The sequence below is a fragment of the Scophthalmus maximus genome, chromosome 1 (genome assembly GCF_022379125.1).
Source record: "Scophthalmus maximus strain ysfricsl-2021 chromosome 1, ASM2237912v1, whole genome shotgun sequence".
In the NCBI taxonomy this organism is placed as follows: Eukaryota; Metazoa; Chordata; class Actinopteri; order Pleuronectiformes; family Scophthalmidae; genus Scophthalmus; species Scophthalmus maximus.
In genome coordinates this window covers 18,846,730-18,860,490 of record NC_061515.1, presented here as the reverse complement: position 1 = coordinate 18,860,490, position 13,761 = coordinate 18,846,730, and the positions used below count along the sequence as shown (strand labels likewise).

Genomic DNA, 13,761 nt, shown 5'->3' with positions numbered 1-13,761 from the left:
CTTCATCGCTTCAGTTTCGATGAAGGTGTGTCAAAGCGGGACAAGAAGGTGACCCCCCGTCTCTTCTGCGACATCTGCGACTGCTTTGACCTCCACGACACCGAGGACTGTCCCACTCAGGCCCAGAGCCCCGACTCCGTACCTCACACCACCTATCACGGCAACCCGGCCAACCAGAGGCCCTACTGCGACATCTGTGAGGCGTTCGGACACGCCACGGAGTCCTGCAACGACGACCAGACCTTCTAGAGGCTCCAAAAACTCTCTCTCCCTGTATTCTGATTCCTTTCCTCTCTCGTCTCACCCTTATGCACTTCTCACCTTTTGCTCTCCTGCCATGTTTCCCACCGTCCAGCCCGACATGCCTGCAGATTTTTCCTTAACGTATTTTTATACTATATTTATGCGTATCACTGGTAACCACTGTTCTGATCCGCGGCTCTCTTCTCTGGGGAGAAACAGCTCTGTAATGCAAAATGCTCATCCAAATATGCTGCTTCGGTGCAATATTGATATTTATAACAAAAGGAGTCGGTCTTCTGCACTTGTTGTTTTTCACGTGTTGTTTCGGATTCTAGCATAAGTGATGTTTCACATTCAATGTGTTTGGGGCTTTATTTGAAAAAAGAGAAAAGCACAGATAAAACTGAAGGGAAAAAATTAAGCTCCTCTCAAACTTTACATTCCTGTCCTCTGTAAACCCACCAGAGAGATAAACTGCCACGTTAAATGTATCACTAATGTGTTTTGGGAGTATTTGGGCCACTTTCAAAACAAAAAAATCAATTTAACATTTTGAGTCATCAATTTATTAGAAAAAGTAAATAATCTGACCAAAATACCAAAAATTATATCTCAACCAAAAAGTTGGAACATATTAAAGACAATAGATTTTACTATGATAGTTTTATAAACCTATGTTATTATCTAAACAATATGACTATTTTACCGCTTTATGTTTACTTTATTCTGAAAATATTGCAACCTAATTAGCAATATATTCTGTTACAGAATATTATATATATTCTATTACAGCACAATTGTCAAAATATTCCATCGTTTCTATGATTTTTTCAATGTTACTGTCAAGATATTATTTTCATAACAGCAGTATTCCTTAAATTTTACAATTGTATTCTCAAAACATTATGACTTAATTCTGTAAATATTCAGACTTTTTTAGTGGCCCTAATACTCCCTCTACGACCTAAATGTTAGACCTTAGAAATCGTAATCTCCATGGTAACTAGTTTACATTTGTCGATGAAGACGACAGAAGAGGCAAATGAAGGTTTGAGAAAAAGTTAGTACGTGGACGTTAGGTAGATTTTACATATGAAGGTCAATTATCCGTTTACTTGCTTACTTCACTTGGATCGTGTGGCTCTACAACAATTCTTTGTTTGACAAAATAATTTCCACAAGGTTCCTTTTACTGGAGTCCTGTAGCTTTCAGTCATATCACACAATCTTCCTCAGCGGATGAAGTTTGCACATTTTTCCTGGAATTGTACGGATTCAAAATCGTCTCTTGTTTACTATTCCATGACATCTGGGAAACTGGATTGAAAGCTCCAGAAGAGCTACTAAATGGACCTCATGGTGAGATTATTTTGTCAGATACTGTTTCTGAGGTCACGAGTGAACTTTCCATTATAACATCGTTATGTATTTAGCTTTCCATAGCTCAGCGTATGCGTTAATATCCTTTAGTAATGACACGTAAAGTTACTGCGGATTTGTTGTAGTTATTAATGAAGTTGATGCATTTGTTATTTATTGTCTGTTCTTTCACTAACCACTGATATTCCTTCAGGGAAATAAGCTAGCACTGATTGAAGGTGTATAGTCTGTACTCGGACTACTGTAGTACAAGTGGGCATCTGCCTTGTGTTACAGGAACTCACCCAGATGAAACTATAGAAGACTCGACTCACAGATTTGCACTGTCCACTTTAAAGATTCAGCAGAGACATACAACGCTTTAATGTTTAATGTTCTGACTAACGCTATTTAAAAGTTATCTTATCTAAAAGTTAGTACTGACCTCTTTAAAGCTAAAGTTTGACATTTTAGGAAATACGCTTATTTGCTTTTACATGGGAGGATTTTACAAGTTGCATGAAACGATCAATACCGCTTTCATATCTGTGTGGTAAATTGGAAGCTAATGCAGGTTAGCTCATCTTAGCTTAGCACAAAGTCTGGGAACAGGGGAAACAGCTAGCCTTGCAATTGTTGTTACACATGGGGGCTCGGAGCTGCTGTTACCATAACCTAACTGTCTGTCAAGTTGCGTTGTTGGCAATGTTGGCACCAGGTTCTGACAAGAAAGAAGAATGTGTGGATATATCTGGTTCTGCTGCAACAATTTTGATCATACTTATTCTTGACTGACCATCTTCGGTCCAACAATGTTCTAAATTTAAATCAGAGGACACACTCTTTTTAACAAACAGACAATTTTCCCATGCGGCGGAAAGCAAATAGTCATATTTCCCACCGTTTTGAGCTATTCCTTTATATGAACCCCATATGGAAACGTGTATTTTGACGTATCTTGTTCCTAAGCACAATTTTGGATCATATTGAATCTTCCAGGGTAACAGTGTATAATACATGACTTACCATTGACACCTGTCCTTGTAAATACTCCTCAGAAGCACCCTTCTGATAAATGTGTACACAGTGCCATGAAACAAAAAGAAAGCTTTTATGTGTACTACATTTAATTTTTCTGCCCTGTTGAAAAGACTGACGCTGTATAAGGAGGTTTCATCTCCAGGGGAACAACAAAGCCTGCTTGTATAGACTTTAAAAATATTGTGTACTTTATAAATGATACGTCTAATGAGTAGTTTAATGTTTTATACATGTAACAATTTCAGGTACCATCTATAAATGGTTTCCAAAAGCCTTTTACAGTTGTTGACGTGGTGTAAAATGTCACTGTTTTCTATGTACTGTATACTCTGGAGCAGTCCAATAGAAATACTAAGAACTAAAAGCTTCTGTGTTGGTGTTTGTTTACTCCAGCAGGAACAGTTCCACTCCCTCAAACAGGACGACATGCTGCTCATTGCAGTTTCATTCCCGGACCCATTTACTCCTGAGAGGCTCAGGCGGCACAAAGAGCCTGTCTATTTTTCATGAGCTCCAGAGAGCATGTTATGTTTATATAACAGCGGCTGACGAGAGCCCGGCTTGTTCTCAATGAGCCGAGCAAACTAAGACCAGCACTAATGTCTTTGATAAAGATGACATTGAAATCATAGAACCTGAGACACCAAGACGGCGCTTCAGTCTAATTTTGATTCAGCAGTTAAGGGAAAATTTAACTGACGGTGCTGAGCAACTGATTTTCCATGTCATGCACCTCTCACTGTTGTGAAAGTGTGGTACACATTGTAGGTAAAGCCTTAACACTGTCTGAAAAACACTTTCAAAATGTTTTTTATTTTATTTGAAACAGACAAGGTTGATTCCACGGCAAGACCACCAGACAGGCAGCTCCACTCCGGTGTCTTGTACTAGCCATTGGTCCTTGTGAAGGCTTTTTTTACTGGCTAATCACAGCATTTTTATCAGATTTTTGTCTCTAACTTTGCTAAGAGAAATGAACGAGAAAAGTACCAAACATCAACTCATAATCAGTTGGGTTTTTTTTAAACATAAGGGAGTAATAAATATCAGATTATCGACACTTTCTCCAACCTTTCTGATGTGTAATGCTTCACTTTCCTCCCTCGAACATGTTTTCACGTAGGACTTTTTAGGGAGGATGATGGCTTTCATCCAATAACCATTAAATCAACAACAAATGAAAAGGATGACGCCACTGTATGATTTTCTAATAGTCAAGAAAACACCAATAAGTTTTGTGAATTTTATTAAGAAAACAAAACCATTGGACATGATAAAAACCAAGCACTACTGATGGAATAAATAAGTCAAACCAAACCATAAATCTGTACAAGATCTAAAGTGAAACAAAATGGTCCCATAGGAAATGACATACAAGATTTTATATCTCACAGCTTCTTTTTTTTCCTTACGCAGTTATGAGCAAACTATAAGCAATCGGCTCGGTTAGGTGAGAGCTACAACATAAGTGAGAGGTTGTTTTTTTTTAAACTGAGTGAACATAATGCTGTTTATAACTGTTAATGTCAATACAATAGCATTTTAAGTTCCAGCGCTGCTGGACTGGGAATGAGGTATATGCTAATCCATCCTCTAAGCCGAGCAATTGTCCTGTTTTCTTTTCTCTCCATCCATGTGAATGAAATTTGACATGGTCCTTCTGTGTCACGACCCTACTCCTATAACCGCTGTTATGTTGACTTGAATCCATATTCACGGGTAAATATTGATTAATCCAAGTGCATCTTACACGTGTGAGGTTGTACATGAGAGGTCGTGGGTCTGAATCCATACTATAAAGTTCAAGTCTGCACAAAACCAAGCGCTCGATGCCGCACGTGTGGATTCAGCCGACAGACAGCACCTTGAGGGAGGAGAGGAACCAACGTTTGAGCCAAAAAACTGGAGCCTTTGTGTCGTGAGCTACAGGAACATTTGTGGGTCGTAGATAAGCAGTGACACAGAACATGTACAGAGAATGTGACGTGAGTAAAATGCAAATCGGGATGGTGGAGTGGACGTGAAAACCAGCATCAGACACTGGTCCGTTTCTACCTTTGAGGAGGAAAAAACAATGACGACGGCAACCGTGTCACCTGAAGTAAACGCAGACCAGGGACCAGGTTTTGTTCAAATGTCCCAAAGACAAAACTAAATTACCTCCTGGGTAGTGTTCAAGCTCCAGGTTCCAGCTGTTGTAAAGGACCTGTTTTGACATTTTAGGGAATATGACAGAAATAAAACTCACCGCTGGAGTCTGTAAACTTGAGTTAGCATAAAGACTGGAAAAGGGGAAATAGCTAGCTTGTCCAAAGGTACCAAATTAAGACAATATTTTTCCACAGGAAGTCACAACGTACAAAATCTATTTCTTGGAAGAAAACTTAATTTCTTTTCGCTTCATCTGTTTATTTGAGTGTTGACTCTAGAATTGGAGGTGTTGATGGACTGATTGCTTAATCTGTTTGAGTCAAGCTAGCTATGTACGCCTGTTTCCAGTATTTATGCTAAGCTAAGATAGCCGGCTCCGGCCACAGCTTTAGCATCAGTGTTGTTTTCCTCTCGGGAAGAGAACAACCATTTCCCAGAATGCTGAACTTTTCCTTTAAATTAAATCAAAACTTTGTAGTTGAATATAAATATTGGATTAAATTGATTAGGGATGATAAAAAAAACATGGCACCAATATTGTAATTCAAAACCTGTTTGACCTAAAACATTTAACAGTACCGACTCAAGGCACACCTTCAGGACCTACGCTATCTATGCATTTCTTCACTACTTATCCAAGAGTTTGTATCTTGACCAGTACTGTCGTCTTCCTACTCTACAAACCACAAATTAACTCTTTTTCTTTTTTGAAACACATGAATGGAGAACTTTTCATGGATAGAGAAAAAAGACTTCCACGACAGCAGCAAATGTATCTGTGATCGATTGTGACATACCATAACAGTGCATTGACCCTCCTGAGAAAAAACCCCTAAACATTTCCTAAACAAATATAGAACAATAGTCTAACAGGAGGCGAATCAGGAGGACTGATGTGACGTGGTCGCCCCCCAGCCACTGATCTGAGACCTGGTTAGCTTTTTGGGTTATCCTGAGCTAAACCATTTAGCAGTGAAACGTGTAAAAAGCGGTCTCAGAGCAGAGTGCGGGATCAACCTTGTCCTGATCTCAGATCCCCAGTGTTAACTCTTTTAGTCACAGATGCAGGTCAGGGTTTGTGGTCTGGCCTGGCACTGGGTGGACTGGGCTGACAGCGCTGCCCCTGGTCACATGGGGGATTGCAGCCTGGGTTCAGAGCTTCTCTTGGCATTAGTGAAAAGGTGTGGAGAACTGGAAGGACGCATGGAGGGGACCGGTGAATAGAGGTAATATCCATTCTCCCTCAGTGGCAGAGGAGTGTTAGGGCGAAGGTGGCAAATTGGACGAGGGGGAAGGGCAGCCGTCAGGGTGGAAGGGAGAGGGGGAGGAAGAGGGATGTCCTTTCTCCCTTTGGTATTGAAGAGTTTGGATAGAGAAGGGGAGATGTTAAAGAGAAAGAGGAGTGGGAGGAGAGCCGGAGTGTCCATTAGCACTAAATGATATAGAGTTAATGGAGGGAAGTACAGGGGAGGTACAGGGGGAGGGAGTGAGGTGACCGGGGAAAATACTTTAACTCTCCTCAAAGTCCTGAGATGAGGACTCCTGTTTACTCTTCTTGTTGGGTGGGGACTCCACCTCATTGTCCTGCAACAAAAACATACAAATAATGTTCAGACATTGGAATAATACACGCATGTGGTACACATTAAGTCCAGACATAAAGTCATAAATACAGAATAATTCTGTGCTCTGCTTATTTGATGCTTTCACAGTAAGTGACACCGACTTCCAAGCAGATCACTTAGCTGTGAGTCTGGTTTTAAAGACATTTGTACCTGAGTGGCTTTGCTGTCTGAAGAGTCCTTCTCCCCCGAGGACAGGCTGTCTCTCTTGGCACTTTGTGCTCTCTCTGAGGTCTCTGATGAAGGGACGGTCTTACCTGAAGAGTGTAACACAGCGACAAGTCAGAACAACAGCGCGTCGCATTGGTTCACAGCAAATACATGTGGAGTACTAAACACTAAACACTGGGTGGTTTGCTGTAGTTTTTTCACTCTTTTGATGACACTGTGTGGTAGTGCAGCGTAACTGCAACGTTTGATGAGTCTAACTGGATTAACCCAGTTGAGACACACTACTGTTGTCGACTGAGACCAATTAATGATCAAACTGAAAACAGTAAAAAGTCTAATTCAGTCTTTGCTGGCTCATCTGTGATGACTTTGTGAACACTTTAACACTTACTGGCTCCTTTCAGACGGGACAGGACTGTTGTGCAAAGAGCCACAATGCGAGACGAAGTTGAAACGGTTCAGAACGGTGCATCACTGAATTGACCAACATGAATGCAAGGCGCACTCACCCTGCTTCACAGTCAATCAACAAATTCTGCTGTACGTCTAATAAAGTTCCACAGAACTCAAAAATGGAATGCCAGGACGTCACGTTGGAGCTCTCAATTACAGAAGACCCTGTGCAGTATGTACAGCTGGATATCCATCCATCAGGTCGCAACGACAACATTGTCTCAACTTGCATGGAATTTCTGACAATAACTCCAACGCTTAATTATGCAAATATAACAGAAAGGTGTTCTCCGGGGCGGACGAACAAGTGTGACTGAATATAAGTCCTCAAGGAAAACCACACATTCATTTTCGGCAGATCCAAAGTGAACCGACACTGCTGAGGATAGAGATGATCAGCCTCGCTTAAATTTGTGTGTGTGTGTGTGTGTGTGTGTCTGTGTGTGTTGTATTGGTGTCAGTTGACGAGTCTGACAGGCAGTTGATGAGAAGAGGTGCACGTTTGTGTGGTAAAGCTGTTATGTATTGGAAGCAGGCATTAGATTTGTATCGTCTGATGTCGTTTTCTTGATGTTACATGACAGAGGTAAGATTTGTGACTCATCATCCATCTGATCAGCCATTGCAATATTACTGCCACCAGCTAGCTGTCCACTGGGTTAGAGAGGAGGATGGTGAAGAGACCTTAAGACACACACTGTGTGTGTGTGTGTGTGTGTGTGTGTGTGTGTGTGTGTGTGTGTGTGTGTGTGTGTGTGTGTGTGTGTGTGTTTGTGTGTCACTGTCTGACCTCTCTTGCTTTCAGGGCTCTGTTCCGTCTTGGCCTCGCTGCCCTCACGGTGAGACAAGGAGGCGGGCTCCGGGGCGGGGCTGGTGCTACAACTATTTTCCTGTTTCACTGGGGATGAGTCAGCGATCGAGCTCTGGTTGCTGTTGTCGTCTAGCAAAGACAGAAAGATTCAGTCATTTTAGTTTCAATTGTGTCACTTTTGAAATTGTCGTCTTGATTGATCTTAGACACAAAACACATGCATCTATGAAAAATATGCGCTAATGTCAAGTAATTCTAACGATGGAGCACAAAACTATTACTTGACATTAGCGCATATTTTTCATAGATGCATGAGTACAAATGACTCCAACACAAACTGAGCAGTAATTACAGTCTATACAGATGTGCTGGCAAATAATTTTTAATTCTACATAAAGTTTCTCCATCTGTAAATAAGTCAGACAAGAAAGAATCAGATTTGGGGTTAGAATAACATACGACAAAAGAAAGAAGAGGTTAAACATATTTTGCAAAACCAATTCAAATACTATTAATCTAAGAGAATAGAACATGGAGTGTGCTGGGTGTTTTAGAAAAGAAGTCTGGTATTATTCCGCATGTCTAAAACCAGCAATGGGCTGTAGTTGGAGAGCCACAGGCATCACAGAGAACTATACAATCACAAAAAAGTATAGAGAGACAGATCATATATCACCAGCCTGATCCTTTAAGGTTTTCAGTACTCACCATGCATGTCCATCATGCCTGGAGAGGAGCTGTTCTCTGGAGTCGTCAACTCTGAGCCGTATTTTTCATCTTTGCCCTTCTTTTTATTCTTGTTCTTCTGCAAACGAGACACAGGGCAGATTGTTCAAACGCACCATTGCTCTATTAAAATTCCGTTAACATGCATTAATGTGATATGAAGACAAACAAAAATTGAAAATGATGGAGCTTGGAGAAAGTGGTAAAAACATTCTGACCTAACCCTTTCAGTTCAGATAACAGAAGATAAGAAAATCCTTTATTAGTCCCAATATGGGGAAATTGGACATGTTATAGCAGCAAAGGGGAAAGTGAAAACAGAAACATAAGTCATCAATTAATATTAATTACTCAATTGTACAACATGACATGTACATATTGTCAAATGTTAGTTTATGCAGTCTGTATATATAGTTTGACCTGTATATAGAGTGTCGTTTTTAATTTAATTTACAATTTACTCCCACTTTCTTACCAACAAGTAATAACCATTATGTTTATCTTTGATTTTAGGCCAGCAATGATTAATGTCATTGTAAATAAAATTGATTAATCGGTTGGTCTATTAAATTTCAGAAAACAGGGGAAGAACTCTGAATGCACTTTCCATTTCTGGAATTGCATCAGTATTCAATGTAGAAGCAGTGTTTCAGCCTGAACAATATTCTTCAACAATTGATCAGATATAAAAATAGTTAAAGGGCCCAGGCACTATGCTCCAGGCACCTTTTCAGCCTGCCTCCACATATATTTGGTTATCTGGGGGGTCTGCCAGCCCACGGAGAATGAAAAGAAAACAATGAGTCGTTGATTCGTGGTTTGGGTTGGCCGTGCAGACGGTCTGTAAACGAGCCATTCACAGCCCGGGCGTCTACGCCATAATTTTCTCCCCGCAAGCGAACGACGACCGCGGGCATGGCCAAAAGATATAATAATGTTTGCTCTGTTGTTGGATGTACAGACCAACATAACGCCGGACTGGCAACCCATCTCTTTTTGACAGACGGAGCCTTTCCAACTGTCCGAGGCGAAGCCCCGGAGCGGCCAAATGTACGTATTCAAGATCGTATGTGCTCTAGGGCTGGGCGATATGGCTGAAAACTGTATCACGATAAAAGTTTCCCGGCCGGCGTAGCTAGACTCGCGGCCGGCAGGCGTAGGTAGCTCGCGGCCGGCCGGCGTAGGTAACTCGCGGCCGCCCAGGGTAGTTCGCGGCGGGCCGGCGTAGGTAGCTCGCGCCCAGCCCTAATGTGCTCTGTGTGTAATTATGGAGAACGTGTTCGCTGTGCCTCCCGGGTCTCTACGTCCCCGGATCTCTACGTCGTGTTTGTGCCTTGTCACATGCCACTGTTGTCATGGCAGCGCAACGCCGTAGTTGCGCAGCAGACCCGGGGAGGAGTGAGGCGGAGCGAGGCGGGGCGAGGCGGGGCTTTGCAGTACACGAAGGGAGGGGGTCGAGATGAGAGCAGGAAAGCGCTGGATCGACCATAAACAGGGCTGTTTATACAGAAAGAGGAGGGTGCTGTGTGGCTTGATCCTTGAGGTGTTTTGACATGGAATGGCAAAGACATGTAGTGCACACACCTGAAAACCAATGTAACTTGTGTAAAAGGGGGCATAATATAGGCCCTTTAAAGATGAATTCTCTGCCAATGATTTTTATTTAATAATTGTTTCAGCTATACTTGGTTTGGCTTTGCTGTCTTGGTTTATCTGTATGTCAATATGTAACATCTGGAGATAATTGTCAATGGAAACCTGTAGGTGCATTGAAGGCTACTGGGAATGGGAGTCGCATTAATTGTGAGCAGACTCATACAACAAAAACAGCCGATTGTGGTGATGGGTGGTTTGAGATGTATTGATTTATTATGTCACAGAGGCTGGACTCACATCATCTGATTTGGGCTCCGTCACTGGAACCCACTTGTAGATGCGAAGGGACGTGTCTCCAACGGTCACCCATTTCTTCTCCCTATATGAGATAAAAAAAAATAAAAAAGCAAACAAGATGACTCGAAGAATCCAAGTACAATCAACCTGTTACTTTTAAGTCAAGAAGCTTTTGAAATATTGTTAATGCAACCCTGGATGCAGTTCCCTGCCACTAAGCACTACAGTCAGTCTATGAAACATTCCTTTTCTTTATCAGTTCATCTCAAATATTTTTTTTTTAAACAACAGTCATCAACTTCCAAGTGCCAAATATCATGTCGAAATATTTGTTTTGTCTGACAAAACCCAATATTCAATTTAAAATGCAATAAAACCGAAAGAATAAAATTGTCAAACTGCTTGATAACTTGAGCTGTGAATTGAAAATATTTTGTTGAAATAACTACCACCACGGAATCGCCTCTACAATAAGAGGCTTTAATAGGCATCACACTGAGCTTTAGAAAATTCTGATGGCTACTGTTCCTTGACATTTTAAACACCAACACAGGTAGGTGAAAGAATTATTTGTTATCAATAATGAAAATGAAATAGTCATTAGCTGCAGCCCTGACAAAAAAGTGTTGATCATAATTTCACTTGGGATTTGACATATTCAAATATTCTATTTTGAATAATCAACACCCGAAAGCCCATAGAAAACAATGATAATCAAATATTCATGTCAGAAAAGGACTGACATCATCATTTTGACTGATAATTTCTGTTCCAAAGCTGTAAGAACACTTGATAATAGGACACTGCTCACATGGTAACATAAAATCAACATAGGAATTATGGTTTTGGAAATATTTACCCTAATTATTAATCTGCAAATTATTTTCTTGTTTAATCAAAGGATTAGTTGGTCTATAAAATGCCAGAAAATAGAAACAAACCTAAGATATTATAAAAAATACTATAAAATAATCAGTGTACTGTTTAATAAAACTGCAAATATTAACATTTGTGAAGCTGATACATTTGCTTTAAAAAGCACTTTTATTGATTATTAATCAATTAGTAAAGCAGCCGAATAACTGTCGGTGTCGACTAATGGATCAAAGTCACTGTGACGAAACTTTTTAACTGGAGGCAAAAAATGTTACAGCCGCAGAAAACAAATCATTATCAAGAAATGTAAAGGTCAGAACAAACAAATCACCCCCACGCATATTTAAGTTTCATCAGGTTGAATCCACATGAGTTTGACACATTTACAATAAAAAAATTCAGTGTACTATTACAAAATTGGACAGTTGTGGAGCTTTTGTCTGTGAATTCTGTCATTTCAGCTTAAAAAATATATTAATAAACAATTAGATTAAAATGAATTAAAGTGAAATAATTAGTAAAATGGCTGCTGAATAGTTGCCCGTAGGTTGACTAACCGATTAATCGTGAAATAATTAGTAAAATGGCTGCTGAATAGTTGCCCGTAGGTTGACTAACCGATTAGTCGTGAAATAATTAGTAAAATGGCTGCTGAATAGTTGCCCGTAGGTTGACTAACCGATTAGTCGACTATCTTGAAATCACTGTAAAGTATTACTTTAGCTGGAAGCAAACATTTGTGTTGTTATTTCCATTTACAGCAACGGAAAACAAATTGTTGTGACACACGTATTATATGTCAGAAAACGAATTAATCACCCCAACATAATAATTTCCATGTGGTCAACATTCACCCAAAAGCATATCTAAGATTCATTATTTATTTAACTTGATAAAACTTTTTCAGTCAAACGCCAACTTCTACTGACTTTGATGCGAGGACGTTTGATTAAACCACCTGGTTTAAAAAACAACAACAACCCAACAACACATGGATCATGCCGCCGGGCGGGGTTTCGTGTGTAACTTCATGAAGAACACACTGTCTGATGAGCTGTGTGTATATAAGAGCAGTTAAATGTGGATGTAAATGTCTTTGTTCTTGTGTTAAACGTTGGGACTGAGTCACTGTGCGTGTTCAGCCATGCACCACAGCAGCAGCAGCAGTCCTACTTCCCTTTCCCAACCCCCACCGAGCCTCCTCCTCTGTGTCAGACCAAAAGAGCGCCTCAAAGCGCTTAATTTAAAACTCCACACGGACTAAACTGCTCCGGCTCCGGTGCGCCGTCGTCGAATTGTTCGCCGGTCGAGAGTTATCGGACGTTTCGGCGCTAAATTTGGCGCCGCCGCCCGCGCGACCAGCTCTACGGCGGGCAGCAATGGCTTCATGTGACTGCATCGAAATGGCTTCTGGGTTCAACCCTTGCCGTTAAAATCGGCGAGAGCGAAAAAAAAACACCGGGTACATGTCTGACACCGCCGCCAGACGACGGACGGGCGGCTGCACCGTACGAGTGCGCCCCGGTGCACCTGAGCTGCAAGTACATCTGCCGCGATCCCGAGCACAAATCGTCCTTAAATTTCTTTCACTTTCATCCCTGTTCCGTCTCGCTCCTTCCCTCTCCTCCCCCAACAAGCGGAGCCCTTTTCGCGTTAGACAACCGAGCCTGCTTCTTTCCCGCTGTCCTCTTACCATTTTCGTACTTTCTCAATAGCGGCCATAACCCGCTTGATGTCATCCTTCGCCCTGCTCCGGGTCTCCGCTCGGACCGACCTGCCCGACATTGCCGCGGTGGTTATAATATTTTTTTAAAGCTCGCCGGCAATTCAGACACAATGCAAACAGTAGAGCGCACAGGGGAACCACTGCGCATGGGCGGACTGATAGAGCACAGGGAGGGAGGAGGAGAGGGGGTGCACGGCTGCAGCTGCACTATGAAGAGGGAGAGATGTGTCTCCCGCTGGGTGTATGGGAGAACAAAGAGCCCGAGAAGAGCCTGATACCCTCAGCGGAGGCAAATTACCCAGTAACGAAGCTGGATTACCATCCAGCCGGGCAAACTTCCACACACCGTACAACGACGTTAGCACCACTCACTAGACTAAAAGTCAGAATCTGCTCTATTGGTTAAGGATGTGTACACATACAAGAAATTTGTACGGTGGCCCTGAGAGCTCATAGCATTGCAACTTAAGAAAACACATGCAAATAGACACAACACAAGCAAATTAAGAAAACATCTTCATCAATTTGACAACACATGCGCAGCATTTAGAAAACGCGCTGCAAAGACTGCAACACATTAAGAAAAAGCGATGCAAATAGACTGCAACACAATGGAAGTGTTTCCAGGGGACACTTTTTTTCAAGTCTGGTTATGAATCAAAAACACTTACTTTTTGTCTCATTTTCCC

At 41.5% G+C, this 13,761-nt stretch overlaps 2 protein-coding genes across 3 annotated transcripts in view; one reads left to right on the top strand and one right to left on the bottom strand.

The window, feature by feature from the left end:
• clip1b (CAP-GLY domain containing linker protein 1b) overlaps nucleotides 1-3,007 on the top strand; it is a 35,157-nt gene extending 32,150 nt beyond the window's left edge. For both annotated transcript variants that reach the window (XM_035632704.2, XM_035632697.2), the window contains one exon: nucleotides 15-3,007. In XM_035632704.2, coding sequence (XP_035488597.1) covers nucleotides 15-249 — 235 coding nt within the window. In that variant the 3' untranslated portion in view covers nucleotides 250-3,007. The remainder of the gene's footprint in view (nucleotides 1-14) is intronic.
• Nucleotides 3,008-3,872: 865 nt separating this feature from the next.
• Nucleotides 3,873-13,542, bottom strand: bcl7a (BAF chromatin remodeling complex subunit BCL7A). The gene is made up of 6 exons (XM_035633418.2): nucleotides 13,040-13,542; nucleotides 10,471-10,552; nucleotides 8,560-8,656; nucleotides 7,831-7,980; nucleotides 6,570-6,673; nucleotides 3,873-6,378 (listed from the first exon to the last, which is right to left on the bottom strand). Exons 1-6 carry the CDS (start codon nucleotides 13,129-13,131, stop codon nucleotides 6,304-6,306), a joined length of 600 nt encoding a protein of 199 aa, XP_035489311.1. The 5' UTR covers nucleotides 13,132-13,542; the 3' UTR covers nucleotides 3,873-6,303.
• Nucleotides 13,543-13,761: the final 219 nt, after the last annotated feature.

Excerpts from the sequence above, each read along its gene's own strand:
- bcl7a (XM_035633418.2), bottom strand. The coding sequence starts at position 13,131 with ATGTCGGGCAGGTCGGTCCGAGCGGAGACCCGGAGCAGGGCGAAGGAT. Across the intron at positions 10,553-13,039 it reads ATTGAGAAAGTACGAAAATG|GGAGAAGAAATGGGTGACCG; the intron begins GTAAGAGGACAG and ends TATCTCATATAG. Across the intron at positions 7,981-8,559 it reads AGGCATGATGGACATGCATG|ACGACAACAGCAACCAGAGC; the intron begins GTGAGTACTGAA and ends TGTCTTTGCTAG.